Source organism: Rhipicephalus sanguineus, chromosome 1 (genome assembly GCF_013339695.2).
Source record: "Rhipicephalus sanguineus isolate Rsan-2018 chromosome 1, BIME_Rsan_1.4, whole genome shotgun sequence".
Taxonomy (NCBI): Eukaryota; Metazoa; Arthropoda; class Arachnida; order Ixodida; family Ixodidae; genus Rhipicephalus; species Rhipicephalus sanguineus.
The window spans coordinates 166,392,665-166,420,560 of record NC_051176.1 but is presented as its reverse complement, the minus strand read 5'-3'; the positions used below and the strand labels follow the sequence as shown (position 1 = coordinate 166,420,560).

The window sequence follows — 27,896 nt, the reverse complement described above, 5'->3', positions numbered from 1 at the left end:
TTACTTCTGACTGCTTCCACTGGGAATCTATTCTACTCTTATTGAGAGAGTCCAGAATAGCTCCTTTCGAGTTTGGGATCAGGACGAGTGAACTCTGTCATATCCCAAAACGAGCAGCGTTTTGCCTCTCCGGTCGAGATCACTAGCATGAAAACCGAGAGCTTGTTGTGTTTACTGCTACCGCATAAGGAAGACTTGGCCACATTTTGGTTTTCACCCTGAATACAGTGCAACAAAAGCTTTTTCACTTGTCAGCGTCTCATATGTAGGAAGCATAGCCTTTGCGAGAGGACTGGTGAAATGTGGAAAATGAGGTGCCACTACCTAACCAAAGGCTAGTGCTTGCTTGTTAAATCAGAAAAAGCTCACCATCCGGGCAAAATGAAACCTCTATAGCTACCATGCCTCGACGAGAACTGCTTTTCACAGTATTCTGTTTTGAAAAACACCTTGATTTATTTACACATGAAATATAAAGTGGAAACAAAATTTTCCAATCAAGGTTGTAAGAACGATTTTTTAAATACTTTTTCGACCTGCATCTCTCCTTATAAGCACCAAAAGTATTATGAAGAGGCTGCAATAATGGTTACAATATAAGGTTTACAGAAAATATCACACATTATCTCTGGGGATCTCAAGTGTATGTGCCTTTTAGTGAAGGAATGAGAAATTAGCAATACTGCAGATCTTGTTAAAGTGCTTTATAAATAAATCAACTGAATTTATAAACTAAGCAGTGGAATAAAGATTTCAAGTCAAAACTTTTCAAAGATAGAAGTTGAATCCCTTCAAGCCAGTATTGGCAAATCATGACACTGGAAACACTTGTGCTAGTCAGAGCTGTATGCAGTGTTGCAAACTGTAGGGCAGCCTCCTTACATGTTTAAGGTTGCACTGGTATCACATGATTTTGCTATAAAATACATGTTTTACATGCTTTTATTGTTAAGCAAAAATACAAGCTGTAAAGTAAGCTTGAAGAATGCACCGCTAGCATATCAACTCTCACACAAAACTGCGACTATTCAAAGCAAATAATGCAACAATGACACTCTTGGGATAAAATATCTTAGTAAAATATTTTTTTTTTCCTGATAGAAATGTTTATACAAAAGACAAATGCAAGACAAGTCCATAGTTTTTCTTTCTGTATTTAATGCTGTAGTTATATAAAAAGAAACAAACTTGACCTTCACTTTACCCCCTTTTTCCACTCTTTATTGGAAAACACACATTTTCACACACAGACAAAAACCATGACAAAATGTCAACCTGTCTGATTCAGCTGAACATGTCATCATAGTCTGGTGGCCTTGCTGCATGGTCTGGGTTGGGCCTGCAAGATTAAATATAATTATAGTGAAAAAAAAAAAAAACTACAAGAGGTTTTAAGCATTACACACTAGTATTGTCAAAGTGACATATTTGTCCATAATCCACACTAACAGGTTACTGATACTAACAGGTAAACATAGCAAAAGAAACCCAAATTAGCTCGAATTCTAAGCATACATGGTGTACATGTGGTACAGTCAGCATCAAAAGTTGAGAAGCCACAAGACAAAAAAAAGCCGAATATTCCCGCTGCTTCAGTGGGCAGCCCTGAATTTAAATTTCCGGCCCACTCTACATTGCCCTAACAACATGTACTTTGCAGTTACACCGAATACTGTCACAAATTGCTGGGAAATTCAAAGTTTTCTCAGACCTAGTGGTCTCTAAACTTTTGATGTCGACTGTAAATCATCATTCCAAGCAACACAACCAACAAGGATGGCACAAGAGTTGAAAAACATGTTACCCAGAAAACCTGAGACCTGCGGGATCATTAGTAGACGAAGGTCCAAATGGGTCAAACCTGGAACCGGGAGGAACTGATGCTCTGCAACAGAACAGTATTTAAAAACAAAGCCTCTTTGAAGGTTCTGGTAGCTGATGATCAAGCAATAGAATATTATCCAGCAAAACCTCACTAGAAGAGACACTCAAGGGATTCTTGTAACCAAGGTATCTTGTAACTCAATTCTAAAAACAGTGAGGAGTTGAACTAGATCACTTTATTATACATCAGCATCGAAGTCCTAATGTGGCAAAGATTTACAGCAAGATAACTGGGCTGGTTGCACATCTGCCCACATCCAATTGGCGCTGTTTGGCTCTCGACTATTTCAGCAGAGTTGTATCACGAAAATATGCCAATGGCTCCGATGTCCAACTACTACCGGCAGACAAAGTGACCAGTGCAACGGACGCTGCCATGGAAATCCAACTCAATGGCACTCCATCAGAGTTGGTGTGTGAGCATGAGTGATTAAAAAAGCATAACAGAAAGTTTGGTGCAATTTGTAGTCGCAGCCATGTGAAGAATGACATCCAGCTGGGGAACAGAACACAACTGAAATGAATAAAAATTGCAGCACGTGCCTGTTCGCACTACAATGTCAGCCACGTTGCTTGAGCGTGTCTGGGTTGTGTCTCTGCTAAATAGTGAAGAATTTACTCTAGGAACATTAAAAAACTTGTTCTTAGCAACCGGGTGCCTCTTGAAATTAGATTTTACAGTAATACAAAGGAAGACTGCCTCTAGGCTGCTTTGTAGGCTGCTTTGTGGCCACATTTAGAAACACCCTCAGACATACCGACACGGCAGCTACCAGAGACATACGTTTTCCTTTTGCCCAGAGGAGGCGACAAAGCCAGCGTCAACCAGGAGAGGTAGTCAAGCCGGACTAAATGTGCATTTAGTCGCCTGAACTCTTTGCTCTTCAACCCTGGAGTGGGATAGAGGGGAAGCATGTGGGCACCCTACTGCATCGTTTCATGCACTCTGCACAGCACAGTTCCATATTTTGCACTACACATGCCTTGCACCAGCACCACATCTGCTGCTTTTGTTGTCACCACATTGCAAGTGACAAGCATCAGTAACCTTAGAGACAGCAGTACTTAACGAATTCCCTGTCACTTATCTTGCAAGCAATCCCTGTCAGGAAAAAAAAAGCATGTTTCTGCTTGATTTGGTATAACACATGGATCACTCTCCAGGAAGCCAAAGTTGAAAAGAGCTGTGCCAGACTCTCTCAAGGAAAAGATAAATTTTCAGCAAAAGCAGTCAAGATGAAATTTTTACTCAAGATGACATTTTTACTAACTTTTACTACAAATAAAAGTGCTTTTGGTGAGTGCACTACTGCAATAAGTTTAAGTAGCTGACCGATTTTTTTTTTAGATGCTCACAGTTACCTACCATCTCCATAAACCTACCAACTTGCCAATTACCTGCCAACTCCATAAATCTGTGCAGGTGTTTGCTGTCTTGCAAGATTACAAGGTAACACTAACTTGCAAGACACATGCTGAGCTAATGCATAATGGTGGCCAATATTTCTCCGAATTACCACAGTGTATTTCACTTGCATTTCTTTCGGCTTTCCACATGCCATACGACCACTGTGAAGAGAACTTCACTGGCATGGCATCTAGCTGTAAATGTGGTTGCTGGTTCTCAAATTCCACAAAACTGATTTCTTAAAGCAAAGGTTTCTTTCTAAACCTTCCAAGGTTTTCCTGGCCGTGCTGCTGCTCTTTCTCTGTATACGTCCCTGACCGATCCCCGACTTATTGAGGAATCGACCCTCCGATACCTCTACTTCAACTGCAGCAGTGGATCGCAACGAAAAAAAGACCAGCCTGCACAGGCAGAATGTTAGCCACTGGTAAAGTGGGTGAGGGGCCATGACAGCAGAGACCCACATTAAGATGGAAGAGAGAGTGCTGAGGAAGGTGGCCTGCATTGCACAAGCATTCTGCTGCCTGCCTGGGTGCCAGCAGCTGTGTGGGTGTTATCATGTGTGCCTCCAAGAGGTGGCTGGATACACGAAATGAATGGCGCAAAAAATCATCTTACTTCTTTGAACCCTTATCAGGATGGTTACGTTCAAAAGTGCATGACAGTCTTTAACAATTTGGAACCTAAACAAAACCTGACAGAGCAACAGAAAATGGAGCAAAAGAAGTACTGAGTCTTGCAAGAACGACTTTAACATGCTGCAAAACAAAGCTTCGCTTTATGTAGGTTCTAACTGTGCATGCTGGATCTGCTACCATTTTTTTTAAGTTATTGAAATCAGCTGTTTCGCACTGCTCTATTATAGGACTATCTTTTTCAGCCCTTTCTGTGCAAAAGATAATCTGTCAATGACAATATCTTGCATAAGAGGTTGAACTTCAATATGACAAAGCTTTTATTGACTTCTTTATTATAGAGGTCTAACTTTTAAGCGTAACCACAAGCTTCATGAAAGTATCAGGGCATGCAACGCAGTTTGAGGGCGAAAAAATTCTAGGTGGACTATATGATGTGCTGCTTTTCAGTTGCACATGCAGCTGACAACCAAGGTGCCAAACAAGCTTGAAACTTAAGGCAAGTCTGTAGATCCATAGTGGAATGAGGGTAACATGACAAACAAAGACTAAGTGTGCCACACTACCCTCCCTTCACTAATCAGTACAGCTATATATAAGAATATAAGTTGGTAAATACTCAAATTACTTTTTATTTCTTCCCAATATGCAATAATTAATGCAGCTGGCAACTAGCAAGAAAAAGTACTAGCCATGCTTTCATTGCCCAGGGCATTTTGTAGATCACACAACAAGAGTATGATGACACGTGACTGCTGTTGCTTTATCCAGAAGAGCACGCCACACATTCTTAAGTGTACTTTGCAGGGGCACCACAAATGGTGCAATGGTCACTATGTACAGGCAATGTAACAATGCTAATTCTTTGATCAAGTACTGTATGTAAACATGCATACCTGAACACAGTGCTCACACAACAATAAAAGCCCACTTGTCACTCCTACAAATTAGGCAAAGGCAGACACCTTGGCAGGCCCGGAATGGTTGGTCCACGGCTGGAGTGTGGAGCCCTTGTTAACTCCCTTGGATCCATGATCATCCCCCCGCCAGTGCTCCCAGAGAATGGATCCAGATCACTCTGGCCCAGTGGAGCTGGCTCTTGTACCTGGCGCCTGCAAATAGCACAAATGATGGTCCAAAGAAAACTAAATCACCTTCCAAAATAACACACAAAACAAAAAAAGAAGACTTCAGCAATTACTGGGTTTCAAGCTAAGGGCTTTTTCACTGGAAACCTACTCAACTCCATTCAAGATACACTACATTAATATACCACAAATATTCCAGAGAAGCATATCAATCTGAAGTGGGTAAATATAGTTTCAAACCAGTTGTCTCGTAAAGACTGCAATACCTACCGACTACTTTATTTTCAGCACACATCTGCCTTCCTACTTCGGCTCAAACGCGTTAAGCACTTTGACATCGAACGAAGTGAAAGTGTGCACTGCAGAAACATTCAGGACGTCCTTTTAAGTAAAGGACCCACTCACTCAAACAGAAGTAAACAAAAATCCTCCAACGTGTGATGTCTAAAGTTACAGAACTGTTACTAAATAAAAATTGCTCTCCAAGTTCCACTACAAGCTGCTGTAGTATGCATAAAGCCCAAACACACTGCCTACTGAAATAAAAATGTCCTTCATTACAAAGCTAGAAAAGAAGGTCCCCATAGATGCACAAAATGCAGGGTATACCGCAATACCCCCCATACACACTAGAACTGCCAAGGTAATCAACAAGCACATTATTTATCCTCAAGACGCTGAACTTACCTTGGCCTTTTGGCTCACTGTACCAAGGGAAGTTTGCCAACACCAATAAAGAAGTATCATCAACATCGTATCCTGACTTTGTCTCCTCTCATCTCTCACCACGGAGCATGTTATGGCAGCATACGTTAACCTTATGTGTGTGATCACAACAAGCAGAGTGATGGGGAAGTGGGTGAATTCAGAGGCAGTGGAGATATACATTCAGGTAATATATTTTTATGAAAAAGCCAAATGCATGATTCATTGCCGCAAAGAAAGAATACAGGTAATACTAGCAGTACAATGTCAGTTAGCTAGACTGGAATGGACAGAGCAATTTTGTACCACTTTGAGTTATCTGTTACATGTCTTGACACAACAATCTTGCACTGCCTCGAGTTCATCCATGAACGTGACATGATGTGGAACCTATACATATTTTAATTGGGAGCAGCTGTTTGTGGGGTACAGTGTCAATTTTAATGAAATGGGTGCGGGAAAAAAAATTGACCTTGAGTATACCGAGGAGTGTTTGTTTTACGTACAAGCATTGTTACATTCTTTTCTTCACAGATGTGAACACACTTATCTTTTTACTGAAAAGAGTGTTATGCCAAGCCAGTAATTAGTAAAGAACATGAAAAACAATGGTGAGACACGTCACACAGTTCGCTGTTATAAAAGGGATGGGAAGCGTATGGTTGCATTCAGACCGTGATATCAGGAGCCTGCTTACCACATCCTGCTACCGCTATTCAGTGTACCCAGCTACTTTGTGTGTGTCCTTTTCTTTCTCTACCTTTCCCCTTCCACTATCCTTCACATTTCATTCCCGCACTACGTCCCCTGTGCAGGGTAGTCAAACTACCGCTGCTTAACCTCCTTGTCTTCTATGCATTCTCTATAAGTGCATGTAAAAAAGTTGGCCTGGCAGTGCTTGACCACCTTATTATGAGCTTCTTAAATGTTTTTGTAAAGAGTGGCTTATTAGCCGAATTTGCCGGGTACAAGTCCTCAAGCCAATTTTCCTAGATTCAACTTCAGATGTGCTACCATGTGGCAACATATTTCACATGCGCTGCCTGCGATTAACATCCAATCAGAAAATACAACAGGAAAACAAAAATAAGGCAGAAGTTCAGGGGAAGATGGAAGCAAGAAGAGATGAAAAATTTTTAAACACTGGGTGTCACTGGAGCCAATGTTTTGACAAGCGGAGTTGTCATTATTAAACATTATCTAAATGCTCGAATGTTCACATTGTCTCACAAAACACATCAGCGAAACAGGACAGCCTGTTAATATTAGATTAAACGGGCATCACGTGGACACAGCAAAGAAATTACCGAAAGCAGGGGCACAGCAGTTGTGGCAGGTCACAACTTCAATGATCTTAAACTTCACATACTTCAAACTTCTGGTCCCCCGAGCGACAGAAAATATAGAGTCATACCTTATCCACAAGTTTAATACACTCTAGGCAAGAGGTATAAACTAGGGGTGTGCGAATATTCGAAATTTCGAATATTTTTCGAATAGTGTTTGCTATTCGATTCGATTCGCACTGAAATTTTACTATTCGAACTATTCGAACTTCCCAAAGACAAATGCAGTCAACGTCCGGTTGAAAGTGACCCCTTCAGATTTTCAGTATGCTTCACCTCATTACACTTTCGTATTGCGGCAAAGCTGCCTTTCAAGCTCCGTTACGGTCGAACTTAGCCAAGAGAGAAAGTCCGGTTGGAAATGGTCCCTAGATTTTCCATATGCTTCACCTCATCACACCCCCGTATTGCGGCAAAGCTGCCTTTCAAGCTCCGTTACGGTCGAACTTAGGCAAGAGACAGTCAACGTCTGATTGGAAGTGGTCCCTAGATTTTCAATATGCTTCACCTCCTCACACCCCCGTATTGCGGCAAAGCTGCCTTTCAAGGTCCGTTACGGTCGAACTTAGCCAAGAGACAGTCAACGTCCGCTTGGAAGTGGTCCCTAGATTTTCAATACGCTTCACCTCATCACACCCCCGTATTGCGGCAAAGCTGCCTTTTAAGCTCCGCTACGGTCGCAAATGTATTAACTCAAGAAAATGCTAGTTCCCAGGGGCGTAGCCAGGGGGGGGGCTTATGGGGCTTCAGCCCCCCCCGAAATTTTTCGTGCTCTCATACACCACCAACCAGCGGCGTCACCCGGGTGGTGGGATTTATTGGGCTTCAGCCTGATTATCATTTATTTAATTATTTATCTTTTTATGACCCTCAAAATGTTAGCAGAAGCAAGTTTGATATCGGGCTCTACACAGATGGCTCAAAAGTGGATGATGACACAAAACATCAACTGCTAGCTTCTCCTTGGATTCCTCCGCCATGCTATATGTTTAAGTCTATGAACGATTTTAAGCAGAAACGAATGTTTACGTGGCTTGGCTGGACAGGTACCGATGGCTTAGCTTCTCAGCGCTTCAAGAGAGTACGTTTTGCCGAGTGTGTGTCCTTTTTAGCAGAAGTGAGATTGGCAAGGGCCAACATGCGCGCACTAAGGCCCTCGTATCCAATCCATTTCAAAAGTGGAAGCACGCCCTCGAAGTCTTCGGTGCACATGAAGTCACTAAATATCACACTGACGCTCATCTGGTAGCCGATAGTTTTCTTCAAACCTTCTCAGGATGTGTGCCCAGTGTTGTTGATCAGCTGGACCATGGCAGGCAAATTCAAATAAGAGAGATCCGAAGGAAGTTACAGCCTATTGTTGAGACAGTTCTCTTTTGCGGGTGGCAAGGTGTGGCTCTCCGTGGACATAGAGACAGTGGTCCCATGGATTCAAGCACAGCCTCCTCTACAAATACAGGCAACTTCAAAGAGCTGCTTCGCATGCGCGCGGATTGTGGCGACACAGATAAAAAAAAAGCATTTGGAAAGTTGCCCAAATAAGGCCTCATATTTTAGTTTATATGTACAAAACCACATTATAGAAATCTCTGCTGCAACATCAAGGAAAGCCTAGTCGCAAAAGTAAACGCTGCAGGCTGCTTCTCCGTACTTGCTGATGAAACGACGGATGTTGCAGGTATCGAGCAGCTTACTGTTTGTGCAAGGTACCTTAATAAGGATGCGAACGGAATCGAAGAAGTGTTCTTAGGCTTTATGCCAATTCACGACCAAATGGCCGGGCCCTGGCCGACACCATCATAAGGCTCCTTATAGAAATGGGAATTAACATGCAGCATCTCCGTGGTCAAGGCTACGGTGGTGCAAGTTCGATGGCCGACAAAACGAATGGTGTTCAAGCTGCTGTCCGTGAGAAATATCCAGCCGCACTCTATGTATTCACTGCGCGTGTCACTCCCTTTATCTAGTTGTGTGTGCAGCATGCTCCATCACAGACATTCGAAACTCTTTTGGGACTCTGAAGGCGACGTCAGCCTTTTTCCGTAAATCTTCTAGCCGCAAACACGTTTTGCGAAAAGTGATAAGTTTGAGCTGTCCTGAGCCTACAAGGCAGCGCCTTTTGGGACTATGCGAAACGCGCTGGGCCGAGAAGCACGATGCAGTGCTTTCATTTGTGAGCCTCTTTCAGCCGTTGATCGCAGCACTAGAGGAGACTAAGTTTAACGGAAATGGCGAAAGTCCAGTGCAGGCAAACAGTCTAATGTTGGCACTCTTTTCACCAGCGTTCCTTGTAAGCCTGCATGTGACGGAACACGTGTTAGCACTGACTTTGCCACTGTCAAAGAAGCTGCAGACGAGGAGTATCGACATGAGCGCTGCCATTGACGACATAGAAGTGATACAGCAGACAATTGAAAGTGACCGCAAGAACACGAATGTTTCTTTCTCAAAAATATTTGCACAAATGCAGGCATTGGCAGAAAAACTGAATGTGGAGATCACCAGCCGTCGAGCCGGTGTCCGGAAGCAAAACCTTGGGAGCAATGCATTCGAAAGTGCGGAAGAATATTTTCGCAGAACCCTGTTCATTCCGTTCATGAACCACGTACTAGCCCAGTTAAACCAACGGTTTCGAACAGCACAGGACACTTCTAAAGGACTTTTCATTAATTGTATCATCCGCAATACCACCAATGCAAGATGATCGGGAGAAAGGAGCAGAAAATCTCCTGACCGTTTTTGCGCATGACGTCGAAACGAGGGCTGGTTTTGGAGAACTGCGACTATGGTGGACAAAGTGGGCGAACAAAGCAGCAAAGCAGAGCCCCGGTACAGGAACCGATGCCCTCTCTCATTGCGACAGCAGGTTCTGTGCGAATGTGTACAAGCTACTCCGGATTCTAGTCACCCTTCCAGTGACCACTGCCAGCGCAGAGGGTACGTTTTCAAGCATGAGGTTACTTAAGAACTACTTACGCTCCACGATGTCTGAGGAACGCATGGTTGGCCAGGCACTTCTGTACGCCCACAGAAATGTCGACATCAGCGTGTCGGAACTCATTGACCGCTTCGCTAAGCTTCCTCGCCGGGTCAACGCTGTCCTTTGATACCGAGCAGGACAAAAATCAGCGCAAACGAAAGGAAAAGACACTACTGTTCCAGAGTTCAGGTCAATGAGCCCGTAATTCTGACGCAATATTATTGTTCACCACCTTTTAAAGCCGTGAGGATTTTGTACCTTTTAGCAGTTAACACTGTGACCTAATATAAACATAAGAATACGGGCATCAGGTGGACATTACCAGCCAATCGACAGCTTCACCTTGTTCACTGAGAGGTCGGCATACGCGGCGTTACCAAACAAATTCAACTATTGGGAAGCCGTACTAACAACATTGTTTGTTACTTTCATTTGTCGTTTTTGTTCTTCATTGCTTTTTGAACTAGAAGCGGCAACCTTCCTTTATATTGAGTGCACAATAGTGGTTCGCACTTTTAAAACAGTTTTGAAGTAGTTTCTTTCGTTATTTCTGCGCTCTTCCTTTATAGTTCTGTTTACATGGTGCGTCCGAGTCAGCAGCTTGGCCCAAGGACATATCAGTTGGCCATTATGTATAGTGATCATTGCTTAGTTCCGTTTATTGATTGCATATTTAAATGTACATTTGTGAAGTTTTGCGTAAGCATACTGCGCACTGTTTCCGGTGACTTATATTTTGCCCGTATTCGAGGTGTACTTTCCCATTCTTGCTTTTCCCTGGCCGCATCATTTGTGCAAAAAGATTAACATTTTGCGTAAAAAATCTGCATTAAAATCCTGGTTATTTCGTGGACTTCATTTTTTTGTTATCAGGCACCTCTTCAGTTCAAAGCTGATGCAGTTCCGAAGTTTACGTGATATTTGCCGTACCTGTTACACACACACACAAACACAAATATTGAAAAGATTGAAGACAGTTATTCCTGGAAAGATTTTGCGGGCATGCCAACATAATATTTTTACGAAAAAACACATTTCTTACTCGTTCTTAACAGAGGGCAGCATTCAAGAAGTGATTTGCAGCATCTAATACAAATTGTCACTGGTAATACATATTAATGGTAATACCAGTGACAATGTATGTACATGGTAATACATGTACATACCCACGCCGCTTTTGGAAAATTATGAAACCGGACGACAAAACCACAGTCTCTCTTTGTGACACTTCTGGATCCCCCGTTGCCGACTGCGACGTTCCATCCGTCAACTCTGCATTTTGTTCAGTCTTTACTAACGAACCTAACAACGAACTTCCTGATTTTCCGCATTTTGCTTTTCCGCCAATGCCAAAGATTACATTCAATTCAGAGGGAATTGTAAAAGTTATTAACCAATTAAAGAACTCTTCGTCATGCGGTATAGATGGCATAAACGCCAAAATTCTGAAAAATACTAAACATGTATGTAGTTCCATATTGTCAATCATTTTTCAGCAGTCACCCGACACAGGTGAAGTCCCATTAGACTGGAGAGTTGGGAAGGTCTTTCCGTTCTTCAAGAAAGGTGACCGCTCATTTGCAGGTTACTACCGACCAATCTCGCTCACTAGTGTTTGTTCAAAGATCATGGAACACGTCATCTTTTCTCATGTTGCTACATTTTTATCATCCGTAAACTTCTTTCACCCAAACCAACATGGCTTTCGTAAAGATCGCTCATGCGAGACCCAACTAACATTATTCCTGCACGACATTCACCTTCATATGGACCGTAACATCCCAATTGACACACTGTTCTTAGATTTTGAAAAAGCCTTCGATAAGGTACCCCACTCCCGTCTCCTTCAAAAAAACCTCGCGTCTAAACTTTCATCGGCATGTTTTTAACTGGATTAAAGCATTCCTAACAAACCGTAAACAATTCGTGCATGTTAATGATCACTCCTCCGACCTCTCGCATGTCTTGTCCAGCGTGCCCCAGGGTATCGTCCTAGGGCCTCTTTTATTCCTAATATACATTAACGATATTCCGCTTTCCGTTGAATCTAACATCCGTCTTTTTGCTTATGATTGTGTCCTCTACCGCCCAATAAATAACCCCACCGATGTCTCCTCTCTACAGCATGACCTCTCACGCATTCAGCAGTGGTGTACCACCTGGTTGATGTCCCTTAATGCGAAAAAAACATCACTAATTTCTTTCCATCGTCGCCGAAACCACACGCCGGCTACTTACACAATCAACAACTGTCATATAGCTGCTACTGACTCGATTAAATACCTGCGTGTCCATCTTTCGAGTAACCTATCTTGGGGCGACCATATAAATCACATAATTCACTCCGATAACCGCGCTCTCGGGTACACACGCCGTAACATTTCCATGACACCACCTTCCGTTAAACTACTCGCTTATAACACCATTGTCAGACCAAAACTTGAGTATGCAGCTGCTGTCTTTGACCCCCACCAAACTAATCATATCGAAATACTTGAGTCAGTACAGAACCGAGCAACCAGATTCATTGTTTCAGATTATTCCCGCTACTCGAGCGTCTCCGCCCTCAAATCCCAGTTAAATCTTTCTACCCTCGCTCTTCGACGTCGTATTGCACGTCTCTGCCTTTTTCACACATTCTTTTATTCAACCCCGCGTGACAACCACCTCATCCAGCCGGTCCATCGAGGTCATCGCACAAGTCATCCAAATGCTGTGATTCCGCCATGTGCCCACACCACCTCATTTCAGCAGCCCTTCTTTTTGCGCACCACCCGAGACTGGAATGACCTTCCGAACGAAGCAGCAGTCATCCGCGATTTTGCGCGCTTCAAAAATGCCATCCAGGAAGCAGACTCAACCACATCCTAACATACACCTTCATCGATACCGCCATTTTATGACGCCCACCCCTCATGTAAAGTCCCATATGGGACCTTTGAGGATATAATAAATAAATAAATAAATAAATAAATAAATAAATAAATAAATAAATAAATAAATAAATAAATAAATAGATAAATAGATAAATAAATAAATAATTAAATAAATAAATAAATGTTATTCATATACCTAGTCGTTCTAAAAATTCAATGAGGAGGTCGCGCTGCAACGTGAGCCCCCCCCGAACAAAATTCCTGGCTACGCCACTGCTAGTTCCAATATGGTGATGAAAGATGTGGCAGAGTTGGGGGCTCAATTAATGCTGTTTTGGACCTGAAATTTGGGCAGGAAGTCCGAAAAATCGGACGCCGAAGCTTTTTAGCATCCAAAATTTCAGATGTTCTTATATATCGACGTCTACGAGGCAGATTTGGAACTCCGGACTTGAAGGGAGCACACCCTTGTCCGCCACATCAGTTGGCCTTCCACAGCAGTTGAAAGAGGAGGAGAGGCTGAGGAAATGGCATCTCTGCCTATCACACGTAAAGTGTTGTCGGCAACACTTTGGTTGCACCAAATCATGTACATAAATACAATTCGGCCTCTACATTGCCTCACTCTTGATAAGAAAGACAACTATGAAATATGACCCCACCAGCGCTTCATCAACCTAGCGAAAAGAAACACTTTCATGTTGCGATCACACAAGAACATACTTAGGGATTCTCTGCAACTTTTTCTGTAATTTCACTTCGAATTATTCGAAAAATGTTTGAGAAATATTCGAAAATTATTCGAAATTATTCGATTCGATTCGCACTCAATCTTTATTATTCGAATTCGCTTCGCACCCAAAATTTTGCTATTCGCACAGCTCTAGTATAAACGTTTCAAAGGGGGCTCTTGAATCGATCCAATATGGTAAGATACACAACGAAAACCAGTGAGACTTTCTTATAAAAATTTCTAACCATTCTTATCATCGTAAAATTATGATTGTCAGGTGGTTCTTACTTTTTACAACGAAGATTCAGCAAAATACCCACATCCCTTTCTACCTTTCAACACAACACCTCCCCCCCACTCCACCTGTTATTATTTTTTTTTTGTTACTGCTTCCTCTTTCCTTTTGACTGACACAATTTCCCACACCAGCCTCTCTTTTTCCCCCACCCCCGCTTTCACACTTGCCCTTTCCTCCTCTTGTTTGTGTTGGGGGAGAGGGTATGAACCACATACACACGCTAAGGTAGGCAGTTGCAGCCTTGAATAAAGAAAAGACGGCTTGTCGAAACGTTAGCTCCAGTGACACCGCCTGTTCGAGAATATTTCAGCAGGAAAACATGTGTTTCATTCAACTATATAGACACTGTGCCAATAATGCGATGTTGGAATTGGTAGCACTGATAAATACACCTGGTTTCCAAATAAACATCACATACTTTAAACTTTTACATATTTTTTTTCTAGTCTGTTTCAATATCATTGATATCATCAACAGCTGCTTCATTGCGTCCATCATTTAATTGTGTTGAGAGACTGAACCACTGTATCGCCATGTACCATGTATCGCCATGTGCTTATTGTACCATTAGAACGCCATAAAAGACTAAATCCCTTCTCTTGGCTACCAGCCGCTCCAAATTCCATCGTGGACTGCATGCTGCAGATAGGCCACATATTGTGCCGCTGTATACAGGGAGCAGCGAGACACCCTACCTGCTAAGCCACCACAGCGGGTCAGAGAATTAAGGTCACATGCACAAATGTCTCTATGCGAGATGCATGGCCTGCAATGTCACCACTTATGGCGACCAATAAACCACCCAATACAGAAAGCACAGTCCCACCACTACAAGTGTGCTGAGATGAAAAGGAAGAAAAAAAGGGAGGGCGGGCCTCAAGCTAAATGTGACATGGTCCCTTCACTACAGTAGGGAGAAGGCAGAGAAGAAATGGCGCTCCTGAATGCTAGTTGAGGTAACCGGAAAAAATGTCTATGCTGGCAGTGAAGCTCATCGCCTAGCAGCATGGGAATGCAATACAAATGCCAGGTCAGCAATTCATCTTCTATAGCAATGTTCACAAAGTCGCCTCAGCTGGTGGGCCGCAGTCACTAAATTTTCTCTTGCAAGGGCCAGGACAGTATAGAAGTTTCCACACTGAGACACTTCTGAAACCAAGGAGGTACTGTTGAACCTGCACACTTCTGCACACATCATCAGCATCAACTAACATATGCGATTTATTTTTTATTTATTAATATTGTCAAACCCTATCCGGGGTCATTACAGAGAAGGTTAACACCATAGTCAATCGTACAGAGTCTAGGCACACACTCAGGTACACAAAGACAAAGCTATACAATGCTACTTTGCATATCTAAAGCATATACAAAATCATAGGCATCCTCTTCATCATCAAATGAACTGGGTTTTCTCTCTCTTCTATCTTAGGTGTGCAGGCTACCAAGCCATTCACATTCCAATAAAAGGAATAAATATACTTTGACATAAACTTCACAGCAGGACACATTTTGATATTCACTCCATTCACTTTAAGCTACAAAAAGCCCTAAACAAACAACACACTGGTTCCAGTGTTGATTGACAAACACCATGGCCAAGCCCATAGCAGTCTTACTAGCAACAGCAATGTACTCACCAGTGCGTGCTAGGCTGCCCAGTGGCCATACGCAGAACTCTTTCACGGGAGGTGACTGATGAAGCACCACAAACACCAGAAATCTCACTTTCACTGAGCTCAAGAGCATTAATCACCTCTCGATTGATCTTTTCAACCACAGCATTCAAATCCTTGAATGCCCTGCATGATGACAAGTGAAAATAATCTAAACAGTGCATATGTTAGAACACTGACAAGTGAGAATTCTGCATACTGCATATGTTTAAACAACTGAGTGCTTACCGAGAACAGTCCTTGTATTCCTCAGATACATACTTGCCAACATTCAGGCTAGTGGATGCTGTTTTATCCTCCTTAATGTTCTGAGAAAGAAAAAAAGTTAAATGTGGAAGTATTTTTGTGGGTTAGCTACCTACCACATATTCTATTATAGCAAAAATAAGCATTGCTATGCCACCTGCTGTCACTGAAATCGGCATGTGTAAAACTGCTATTTTGTGCATGCAAAAAAGCTACTCAACACAAACCTTATTTTAAGTGAATTCAGGCTAACAGAAATTATTGCTTCCATCTTAAATCCATTGTTTTGAAGGTGTGCTGACATAAAAAGTTTATCTCGTTTTTATTTCTCTGTTGTATAGCTGACGACCTTAGTGATATGCAGTAGAGCCTCAATTCTTTGAGAGTAAAATAATATCTGGGGTTTTATGTGCCAAAACTATGATACGATTATGAAGCGTGTTACAGTGGAGGGCTCTGGAAATTTTGATCACCTGGGGTTCTATAATCTGCACCTAAATCTAAGTACACAGGCCTCTGGCAATGGCATTTCACCTCCACTGAAATGAGACCACCGCAGCCAGGATCAGGCCCGCCCATTTGGATCAGCAGCTGAGCACCATAACCAGTGTACCACAGGGGCGGCAATTCTACGAGATTACAACTAACAATTCACAATGCATGAAATTTTAATGCAACCAACCAGTTTAAAAGTCATGCCTAATGCAATATTGCTTTTAATGTAAATAAAAGGCCATTCACATCACCAAAACCTGATGTTGAGGTTTTATGATACTAGACACTCCCGACACATCCAAAATGATGAAGCTACTGCAAGCAAGAGTATTCAGCACTCAACAAGAAAATGCAAGATAGAAGCCTCCCTGCATTTCCAGGACAAGTGCATAATCGGAAGGGACAATTTGGCAGTTTTCTGCACGCTATAATTGCATGGCCTTCAGTTCTTGTGTTTGGCTCATGGTTGAGCTTGTTGCGATATGTAACCGCCACCTCTGGTATTCACATCCATAGCCATGCTGCACATTTTGAACTGGCTGCATAAAAGGTAATGTAGATATTGCGGTGCTTTTGACAAAATGAGTCTTCATACTGTAATTATTGAGCTGACAGCAACCCAAAAAGCACTAAAGGCAGGATACAACATTTTCATGTCTGAACTAAGTGTTTCTTTCCTAGAGCATCATGACAGGAAAAAACAGAACTAACAGGAGAAATTATCAAGGCAGAGAGGATTTGTAGAAGAGGGCCTGACTGTGTCAGTACTCCCTCCCTCGGGCTGCATGAAAAAGAGTTAAACTTCCTGAGACTGTAAGACGTTGACGCATTGAAGTTGCATGCTTCTTGAATGGTTTTAATTTAAGCTCGAGTCCACTTTTTATGAATTGCTACAAAATAACCAAGTAGTCACTTACCAAGACACAAATCAGAAGAGAGTCGTCTGTTCGAATTGCCTTCAGCAAATATCGCTCATTATTTTGAGCAGATATGTATCGGATTGTGTACATGCCTTGGTCTTCATTCCAGCCCGTAGGCAGCGCCTCTGAGGTGCGCTGGTTGGTATCATCCCACTAAAACAAACATTTTACTTGTTAGAAACATCACTCAGCATGCCAATGGCGTGCATAAGAATAACAGTAACACTGTGGGCTCAGAAAAGTTAGTGCATGTTTTCATTTTCGTATCAGGTGTAACATTAATAAAGTATAGTAGTCTTTAATAAAGAGCATGTGAAGCAGCCGCACATAGCTATTTTAAAAACTAGTTCTATAAAGCAAATGAAATGACAGTGTGAAAATATCATGCAGCAACTTAGGCTTCACACCATACTAAAAGCCTTCCCACACATCTCACTGAACCAGCTAGTTCACTCCCTATGGGAATCATCCCATCTGCTTTTGCTGAGCAGCTCTAGAGCATTAGAATATGGCAATGCCCATAACGCCCAATTACTCTCGGTATCCAATTGCAATATAATAACTGTTGGGGGTTTTATGTCCCAATACCACGATATGATTACGAGGGATGCTGTAGAGGAGGGCTCCGGAAGCTTTGACCACTTGGGATTCTCTAATGTACACCCAATTTAATTACACGGGTTTCTAGCATTTCACCTCCATCGAAATGCAGCTGCTATAGCCAGGATTCGATCTCGTGACCTGCGGGTTAGCAGTAGAGCACCATAACCACTAGAACACCACAGTGGGACGGTATATAATTGTATTGCCTGGGATGTTGAGCATACACATATTACACATAGGTATTTCCTTAGTACCAGTCTTATAGAGCCTACACAATATTGCACGCACACATTAAAGTGAACTTTGCTTTTTCCTTATAGTAGTGCCACATACTAAACATAATGTAAGCAAGTTTCACCTCTTGGTGCAATTTGGCACAATTGGCACAGCAATGGACCTTCTCACGGGAGAGAAAAAACGCTGCCATGCTGGGCTGCATGCGGGATTACAAAGGCTGACGTCACAGCCTCAGCAGTGTATTTTTGGGGGGTCACGCCTATTTAGCGCAGCCCAGAGAGGATTATGACGGCGCCCAAGGAGCCGTCTGTGAAAGGTCTATATCACATCACTGAACTTTAAATGAGTTACTTTGCAGAAAATTAGCACTGCAGAATAGGTGGTGCTTACAAAAAAAATAAAAATAATAAAAAAAATTCACCTTCTGGTGTTTTAGTGTTGCTGGTATTATGTAAATTCTTTATTCATAGTATGTTATCAGATTATGTAGCCATCAAATGAAAATACTTATCACATGTGATGCACTTTTGTGATGAAATGCAGACAAGAGCGTGCAGACAAAATTTCAAAACCTGCCTAGTTTGCTTCAAGTGACTGCAGTTAACAAATTCAAATATACTAATCCTGAATACAGCCAAAGCAGACTATGCAAAATGTTTACTGATTGAGAGCTCCACGTCTGTGCTGACGTGTTCTACATTTTCAAAACATATTTGAGGAAGACACAATGGACTGTTTGTTGGGTTTTTAAAGTTACAAACTTCAGCATTAGCAAACAGGTCACTACTTCACACAATCATTCTCTGTGCAAAGCAATCACTAGGCTGTTTATAAGCATAGCAAGAAATTTTAAATTTAACACCTTTGAACCAGACAAAGCCAGCCTGTGTCTGCACCTGCAGCTAACCCACGCACCCCACATTAATAAGCATTCATTGGACTACCATGCACAAAGTTGGAGTGGTAACAGTAATATGGTTATGCTATGCTAAAGAATCCTACTGATGTTGTGCTCCTGGAGCTGATAAAAAACAAGTACCAGCTCACAATCTCTTGTCATCGCAGTAAGCGTGGAACATCCCACAAAACACGAAGCCTCTATAAAACATTTTATAGAGGTTTACAGAGGTTTTAAACATTTTAAAGACATTTTATAGAGGTTTTGTGTTTCGTGGGATATGTAGTCGTGCAATTTGCCTGGTAAGTGGTGTGTGACATCAAGGAGTGGTAGCATCCCTACACTCGGTGCAGAAGGCCTATACATGCACTGCCCCTTTAATAAATCAAACAAATATGAGTGCACGTGCGTAGTCTACCTCATGGCTTTTTTTTTCTTTTTGTTGTTATTGTAGGCAGTGTCCATTCTCATGGCAGCCATTAGGTGCCCTTCGAATCCATGGCTTGTCAGTGAATTAAAAAAGGCACATATATGAGAACCACTTCTGAGAGTCTAGCAGTGAAGCTGGAAATGGCTGGGTTAAAAAGCACATACTTTTCTTTAAAAAAAAAGGCAACAGAAATTACCAGCGGAAAATCTGCTACTAGTGTCCACAAGAGCTACAGGGATGCTGCAATTTAGCCAGTGTGGTAATGACGTGTAGTATCTGGATTTTCGCCTCGTCTTTCTCGCTTTAAATGCCTTTTACAATGTAATCCCAACAAGATGTTCAAGGGAAAATGGAAATTTGAAGTGATGAGCAATTGTCGAAGGGGCAAATGTCACTGGATTGGTTTTTTTTTTGTTTTTTTTAAGTGGATTTTTCTTCGTCCAGGCAAGGCAACAACTGCCTTCCTTAGTAGCGTGTTTGTGTACACTTTACTCATTCTCCCCTAATTAACCATAAGTGAAGGAGGATAAGAGTGACGGGGGAAAGGGAAAGAAAGGATAGGAGGGGACTATTGAGATTGGTTGGAGTGCCAAATGTGGGGGAGTAAGGGAGGTAAAGAAGAACAAGAAAAATAAGGGAGTGGGGGAGAGATGTACCTAAGTTGTATACAGGTTTGTTGGCTCTGCTCCAGAGACATTCGCCTTTTCTTTTTTTTCACTGAATAAAATTCAACAAAATGTTCTTCATAAATGCAGTATTTGGCAATGCTTTCGGTGAATGAAGTAACGCAAGACATTAGATTTCATTTTCCCCCTTTTTGGTTATTATTTATTTTTTTATTTACAAATACTGCAGGCCCTACTCGGGCCCAAGCGGGAGTGGGTACATCAATATCCAAAACAATACCAACAACAATTACAAATGTCGCCCACATATATTGCAGAATACATGCTGTTTACAATCAATAAGCAAAAAATGTGCTTCGCAATTCGGCACATAACAGTAATATAACAGTAAGAAAACATGTACATACAGCAATTCAACACATAAGGCAAATGTATCAATAAGGCTATGCAACACATAAGGATATGCATCAAATGTAAAAGCGAACGCAAGAACTACCTTCATTGCAACACAGTATAAAAATAGTTTTGCAAGTCAAAGGAAATGTTATTTAAAAGCTGAACGAACGATTCTGTTGTGTTAGCGTTAACTACTTCCTCTGGTAATTTATTCCATAGTGAAATTGCATGGGGAAGAAGAAAATACTGATGTGTGTTAATATTACTAAATGGTTGCTTAACTGTTTTATTGTGGTTTGTACGACCAGACCGCTTCGTGGGCTCGGTTAAGTAACTTTCTCGTGGTATTTTGTAGTGACCGTGGTACAGCTGATATAAAATTTGATGCGAGATACAGTTCTGCAATGAAACGGTTTCTTCAATTTTGCCCTGTCGCGTAGAACGTACACGCTTGAGAAATGCGAATATGTGGTGTATATAAACCTCAAGGCTAAATTTTGCACTCTATTTTCTGTATTAAGTATTTTTGATGCAGGCTCCAGATCAGATCCGCATATTCCAATTTTGGTCTGACGAGAGCTTTGTACGTTGTTAATTTTACGGTTGATGAGGCAAGGCGCAATTTACGTCTAAAAAATGCCAGTTTTTTCAGAGCGTTGATGCAACCGTTTTCTATATGCGGTTCCCAACTTAACTTGTTTGTGAGTGTAACACCTAAATATGTACTTTATTTGCTGGTTTTTTTTTAATATAAGCATTATTATTAATATAAGCAAATTCTAAGGGTTCTTTTTGTTGGTAAATTCGAAGTATTAAGCTTCAAGCCCCATGTTTCACACCATACACTGATTGAGTGCAATGTATCACTGAGTGTAACTTGATTGGAGTGTTGAGTTACATTAGCATAAACAACACAATCGTCCGCAAAGAGCTGGATCTTCACAGGCAATTGAACAAATAGATATCATTTATATAAATTAAGAAGATTAAAGGACCGAGCACCGACCCTTGTGGTAGCCCCCGAGTGTACATCCAGTGTATCAGAAACGCAGTCATTAACAGCCACGCATTGTTTACCTGAGAACAAATAACATGCTATCCAATGGACAATACTGTGTTCAATGCCCACAGGGTGCAGTTTAGTAACTAAATCAGCATGCGGAACAACATCAAATGCTTTGGAAAAGTCCAAAAACACTGCATCAATTTGACCCTCATATTTAGTGTATTTAAAAAAATCATCCGTTATCTCCGCTGTGTTATTGTAGATAAACCAGCCCTAAAGCCATGTTGGTTTGCACGAAGTAAATGATTGTTCTCTAGATGTGTCATAATTGCTTTAAATAAGATATGTTCTAGCAGTTTACAAGTTGTGGATGTTAAGGAAACTGGTCTGATATTATTTAATTCTAAAGGGGAACTAGACTTGTGAATTGGAACTATCTTTGCAGAGCACCAGCCATTGGGTACTGTATCGCGCCCAGTATGAGCTACACCACGCGAGCGCGTGGCCAAGTCCACTGCAAGGTTGTTTAGCGGCACCGATTGTGGCATATTTTCGTGTTATCGAGAGAAAGTTGGCTGTTCCTGTGAGCGCGCGTCGTCCCCGCTTGCTTTCTTTCACCTTCAAAATTATCATTTTTGAACCTGACATCACCACAGCGCAAAACGAGGGAGAGCGTGAAAGCAAGTGGTGGCGATGCGTACTGGCAAGAACAGCCAAGCCTTCCCCTGATAACTCTAAAAAAATGTCACGATCGGCGCCACTGTACAGCTGTACAGTGCGCTTAGCCATGCGCTCCCGCGGTGTAACTCATAATGAGCGCGATAGTACCACACAGGATTCCAAAGACGCTTTATATATTACATATAAGTATTATGCTACCCAGACTGAATATCTGTTGAGAAAAACATTTCATATTTTGTCCAAACCTGTTGACTTTTTTATGTCTAAATTACGCAAAAGGCTGAGAATGCCGTTCTTGCTTAAATTTACTTTGGGCATTGGGGTGATGAAGCGTGTAAGGTTGCAAGTGTGCGTGCGATGCGTTCAAAGAAAAAACGGACTGAAAGAATCTGTTGAATTCATTCGCAATGGTAAAAGGATTGTCTATGCCTATGCCAGATGTTCTAGTCTCTGTGATGCCGCTTTTATCTTTAAGTAAATATCGCCAAAATTTTCTTGGTTGTTCCGACATGAACGAAGTCAAGGTGCAAGAAAATAACTGGTCTCTTGCAGCTTGCACTTTATCCTGAAAAGTGCGTACTAGACTTAGAAGTTGTTTCATGTTACCACATTTTCGAGAGCGTTTTACCTTGCGTTTCAGATGTATGAGGTTACGATCCATCCACGGGTAGTCCCTGTTAATAGGCTTCCTCTTTAAAGGCCCGTAGGTGCTTTCACAATGAATGACCACGTCCTTGAACTTTGACCACAGCTCATTAACATCATTTGTCTCATTAAAGGAAGGGAATAAGGATTTCATATAACTAATAACTCCATCTTCATCCTCATGCATACAGTCTCTCAGAAATGTGTCAGAAGGTTTAACATACGATCGCAAGCCCGAAACAGGACACTCAAGAACAAGTAATTGATGATCAGATATCCCATCCTTGACACTGACGGGGCAATCTGGAAGCGAGGTACTTGTAAACACAAGGTCAAGTATAGAAGAACAGGAAATTCTTGTGGCATCGCAAACCAACTGTGTTGAGGAAAACGTAAACGCAGTTAGTAGTAACGATTCAGCATTATGGAAATCTTTGCCGTCATGAGAAAGGTTGCACCAGTTAATGCCGGGAAGGTTGAAATCGCCTGTTATAAGGATGTTCGAACGTGAATTTGTATTTTGCAACAAATAATCATATAATGAATCTAAGTATTCGGGAGGAGCATTCAGAGGATGATAGACACCTCTCAATGTTATAGTTTTACCAAAAAACTTTAAGTGAATTGCACCATATGCTTTCGTGATCAGTGATGTCACTTAAGCGTGCGAATTTAATGTTATTTTTAATCGCAAGGGCAACTCCGCCACCCCTTGATCCTCTGTCCCTACGGATGAGCGTGTACGAAGGAGGTACTATTTCTGATTTTTGCACATCGGAGTGAAGTCAAGTCTCAGTGATCACCAAGACATGCGGTTGATAAGTCAAAATTACACCTTCGAGGCTCTGTATCTTATTTACTACACTGCGTGCCTTTAGCGAAACAAGCCGGAGCGTCTTGACGGATTCTCGTCATCTTTTATTGCGCTTACGCGTGTTCGCACGTGTGGACGGAGAAGAGGACAGTTCGGATTGCGCAGGCACAGTCGATTTGGACAACTCTACTCTGCAATTGCGCATTGCATCCTATACGTACAGCCTGCCATCAACATTGAGCTTATCAAAATGAAGGGAAACCTTAGAACCACTGCTCCTTTCTTCAGCGGCGGAACACCATAGTCTTGCATGAATATCCCGAATGTTTTTTGAAAAATCTTCTGATATAGCTATTTCCGTGCCCTTTAATTTGAAGCAGGATGACATTACCTTACATTTGTCCATGTAGTTAAAACATCTCAAAATAATAGGATGATGTCGCTGTGCGTGTTTTGGCCCGATTCGGTGAATACGCTCTACGGAATCTATTTCGACACCTAGAATTTTTTTTGAATTTCTTTGTTAACTGTTAACTCCAGTTCTTCTCTCCTTGATTTTCCTTTACTCCATAAACTACAATGTTGTTGCGACGATGTGTGTGTTTCTGTGTCAGCACTACACTGTGCATATCCAGCAACTTCGTAGCATAGCAGGGATCCACGGCCATGTGCACGCTATCTATTTTCGAGGTCATCTACCTTTTCGGCTAACTCAAGAACTACCCATGAAACACGAAACCTCTATAAAACATTTTATAGAGGTTTTCTCTTTCATGGGTAGTTTGTGTTATTGCAAGCTTCGTCCATTTTTCCTAACCTTTGCTCACATTTCTCAATTCGGCACAGTTCTTTCTCAATATTGGTAATGCTGGTTTGAATATTTTCGACTGCTGATTCTACCTGTTTCAAATTAGCAGTCAGTGAAGCCAGAGTCTTATTTGTCTTCGTTTGCTCTTTCAAAATTTTCTTAAGTAATTGACTACTATATTTAACCATGTCTCAGATTCCAAGTCGGAAGAAAGACAAGGATTCAGCTTATCTTTCCGGATGTCAGTAGCAATAACCTGATCACATGCAAACAGTCACACAATAGACCAAGCAAACACAAGTAAAGTCATGTAAAGTGATATATATACATGCACGGGTGGGCTACTTGGTAGCATGATGGATATGGAACAAGAATGACACAGAAGACATACGTAAGCAATTATGTTTGCCTACTCTTTTGTGTTGCCCTTGTCACTAATGTGCACTGCCGTATCCCATGCCGTCATGTTCAAGATTATGAGAGAAAAATAAGCAGACGAAACGGCATTTTCAAATCAACCGCTCGACCAAAGGCAGATGCTTTCCGCAGGTGCCGGCAGGCGGCGATTTATGCCTTGCGAGCTTGCAAGTTAGCCATAAGTTAGCTCTCTAGTGGAAGGTCGCGGGATGGAATCCCAGCCGCAGCGGCTGCATTTTCGATGGAGGCGAAAATGCTTGAGGAAGGTAGTTAGTATGGTGGCTAGAGGGGGAAGTGTGATGGGCGAGAGCGGAGGGCCGTATGAATTACCAATGAAAGATGGCGGTCACACCAGGTGGCGCTACCTGCGCCGAGGTGCTTGCGGTGGCATTTGCCTGCTTTGCGTATGGCCGCTAGACGTTAGTTTCACTTGTTTCTAATAATCGCTTATACACCGCGCCCGTGCTGTTAAAGGCACTATGTGTTTGTTTCGCTAAGAAGCATGTGTTACAAGTTCTGAGCGGTGTTAAGCAAGGGGAAAAAATATCAAGAATGTTTTTAAATCAGACGGAACAGGTTTTCATATTTAAATGTTTCTTAATATTGTTTTGCTTTGACATGTTTAATCTGCAAAAGCGTGCAAAACTGGGCTAGTTGGTTGATAAAAAGCAGCGCAAAAAGACGGCAACACGAGAAGAACGACACAGGACAGGCATCGTTCTTATTAGGGAGTTTTTGAATAGGGGCCCCAAAGCCGTTTGCGTGTGCTCGCTTTGGTTCAAGCAGGAGCTAAGAGTTTTCTAATAGGGTCTGCGGCGCTTCAGGCACTCCCCCTATTCTAGGTCACTAAGTCCTGGACAAGAGCCGTCGCTTCAGTGGGTGCCGTCATATTTGTTTGACGCAAAGCTTTTGGGGCAGGCTTTGGGGCTCCTGCTGAATTCGAGAAATAGTGTCCCTAACGCAAAACCCAAATGCTGCTTGGGTCTCGCGCATGAGCAGTGGCCTCGACGCTATTTCTTTGGGGCCCCAAAACGTTTGGGGTCCCTATTCGAAAACTCCCTCTTATCGTGTTCTTTTTGCGCTATTATCGTCCGTGGTCTTTTATCGTGTTCTTTTTAACCATCTTGGGCAGCAAGATGTGGTCAACTTGCTCGCCATCGAGCTCACACACACCGTATAATACACAATCACGTTCACTGCCAAACATTAGCATGTTCCACGTTTCGTCGGGTAGACGGAGGTTAACACACACACGTTGAACTTCGGCGGGTGAGAACAGCACCAGATGTTTCCACCTCGGGAAGAACATTGGGATCTTCGTGCTCCTGTTGCTGCATTTCGGGCTCTTGCCTGCTGACAGAGTTCGGCTTTTGCCGTTTTTTAGCAGGTCCGTGTGCTCACATATATTTCTGTCCTTTCTTTTCACGGGTGCTTTTTTTGGTAAAGTACTTTGGTGCGTCCGGGAACACCGCAGGCACAGCGTCTTCTGACAAACACGGACAGTCGCGGGGTATCTCAACAGCCTCACCGTTTTATAACGTGCCAGTATGTCTTTTCGATGAGACTCATGTCGAAGTGCCGCTCGCAAACAACGCTGTCTCTCGTCAGCTCTTTGTCAGCCCGCTTAATATTTTGAGCTCATTGCTCTCGCCTCGAGAGATTGGAGCTTTAAAGACCGAAAGCTACTCCGGCAATGATCTATACCAAGCCAGGGACGAAGCATGTAGTACTTGCGCGACTTGACGGCATGGTTTGCAGAACACATGGGTAAACAAACGAGGAATGCGAAAGCGAAGCATCCTAACAAGGTGATGGCAGTGGTGTAACAGGGGGGGGGCACACCGGGCCCGTTCCCTCCCCCCCCTTGAAATTTTTTGTCATGGCATACAAAGCTCCAAATGACACTCGATCACATATGCATGCCCGACCCTCACTTCAGATCAAAGAGGTGCCCCCCCCCCCCCCCCCGAAAAAATTTCTGGCTACACCCCTGGGTGACTGCACAGCACAGAGAGAACGAACGAGCCAAAGCAAGCGCGGCGGGCACCTACTACTACACCAGCGCCCCTTGCGGCGGCCAAAACTTTCACTGCGTTCCGCGCATCCCTCTCCCACGGCGGGAATGCAGCGCCTAGCTGTCACATTCCCCCCTCTACTACGGCGTCCCTCATAATCATATCGTGGTTTTGGGACGTTAAACCCCAGACATTATTATTATGCAAGTTAGTTCGCAAGAAACGTTTGCATTCTTATTCTCTACACCAGTGATATTGCACTGAAATACCTGAAGGATCTGCGCTTTCTGGCGTAGTGGTTAGCGCCGCGCGCTGCGGAACGAGAGGTCGCTGGTTCGATTCCGCGCTCCGGAAGTATTTTTCTGAATTATTTCTTTGGGACTTTGATTTATATATACATACTTATACATATACGGTGCATGACGACGGCGACGGCAAAATCCAGCCGAGACTGTCCATATAATTGCTATCGCAATAATAAAACTTGAATAATAAAGAAACTGCGGCAAGCGCTAAGACATATGCACGTCCCTGTCTTTTAGGCATTCACGTCCCACAAACCCCATGTTCAATACTAGCACTGCCTAAAGCCTATTCAGACTTTTTTTTTCTTTTTTGGCGGAAACGGTGCTATCATCGAAATTAAAGTAGGCCGCAAATGTGGGAAGGCACTTACCACCTCTCCGGTTCCCGCGCAGCGTTTGCGGTTTCTTACCAGGAGATAGTGAGCTAGAACAATAAGAGCATCCTCTTTCGACCGCAAGCTCTCATTACATGATTTATAAAGCAGTTCCAGAGCAAAATACTTTTCGAATGCCGAGACGCCGGATACTTCTCCTGCAGAGCTCATTATGTGAACAGTCTCACATCGCAGAACTACAGCGCTACAGAGACTACAGCCTCTGCTTACATTAAAACGTTCGACCAAGAGCGAGAACCACCTCGTGTCAATGACCGTACTCGTGCCCGCATGTCACGGATCAGCCTAAAGAAAAGAAAAAGAAGAGCAGAGAAATCATCAAACTACAAT

The 27,896-nt window shown here is 42.6% G+C and overlaps 1 protein-coding gene across 1 annotated transcript; it reads right to left on the bottom strand.

The window, feature by feature from the left end:
* Positions 1 to 1,142: 1,142 nt before the first annotated feature.
* On the bottom strand, positions 1,143 to 27,895 carry LOC119401730 (proteasome inhibitor PI31 subunit). The gene is made up of 7 exons (XM_037668668.2): positions 27,543 to 27,895; positions 17,288 to 17,443; positions 15,858 to 15,937; positions 15,594 to 15,755; positions 4,893 to 5,039; positions 1,805 to 1,885; positions 1,143 to 1,339 (listed from the first exon to the last, which is right to left on the bottom strand). Exons 1-7 carry the CDS (start codon positions 27,714 to 27,716, stop codon positions 1,285 to 1,287), a joined length of 855 nt encoding a protein of 284 aa, XP_037524596.1. The 5' UTR covers positions 27,717 to 27,895; the 3' UTR covers positions 1,143 to 1,284.
* Position 27,896: the final 1 nt, after the last annotated feature.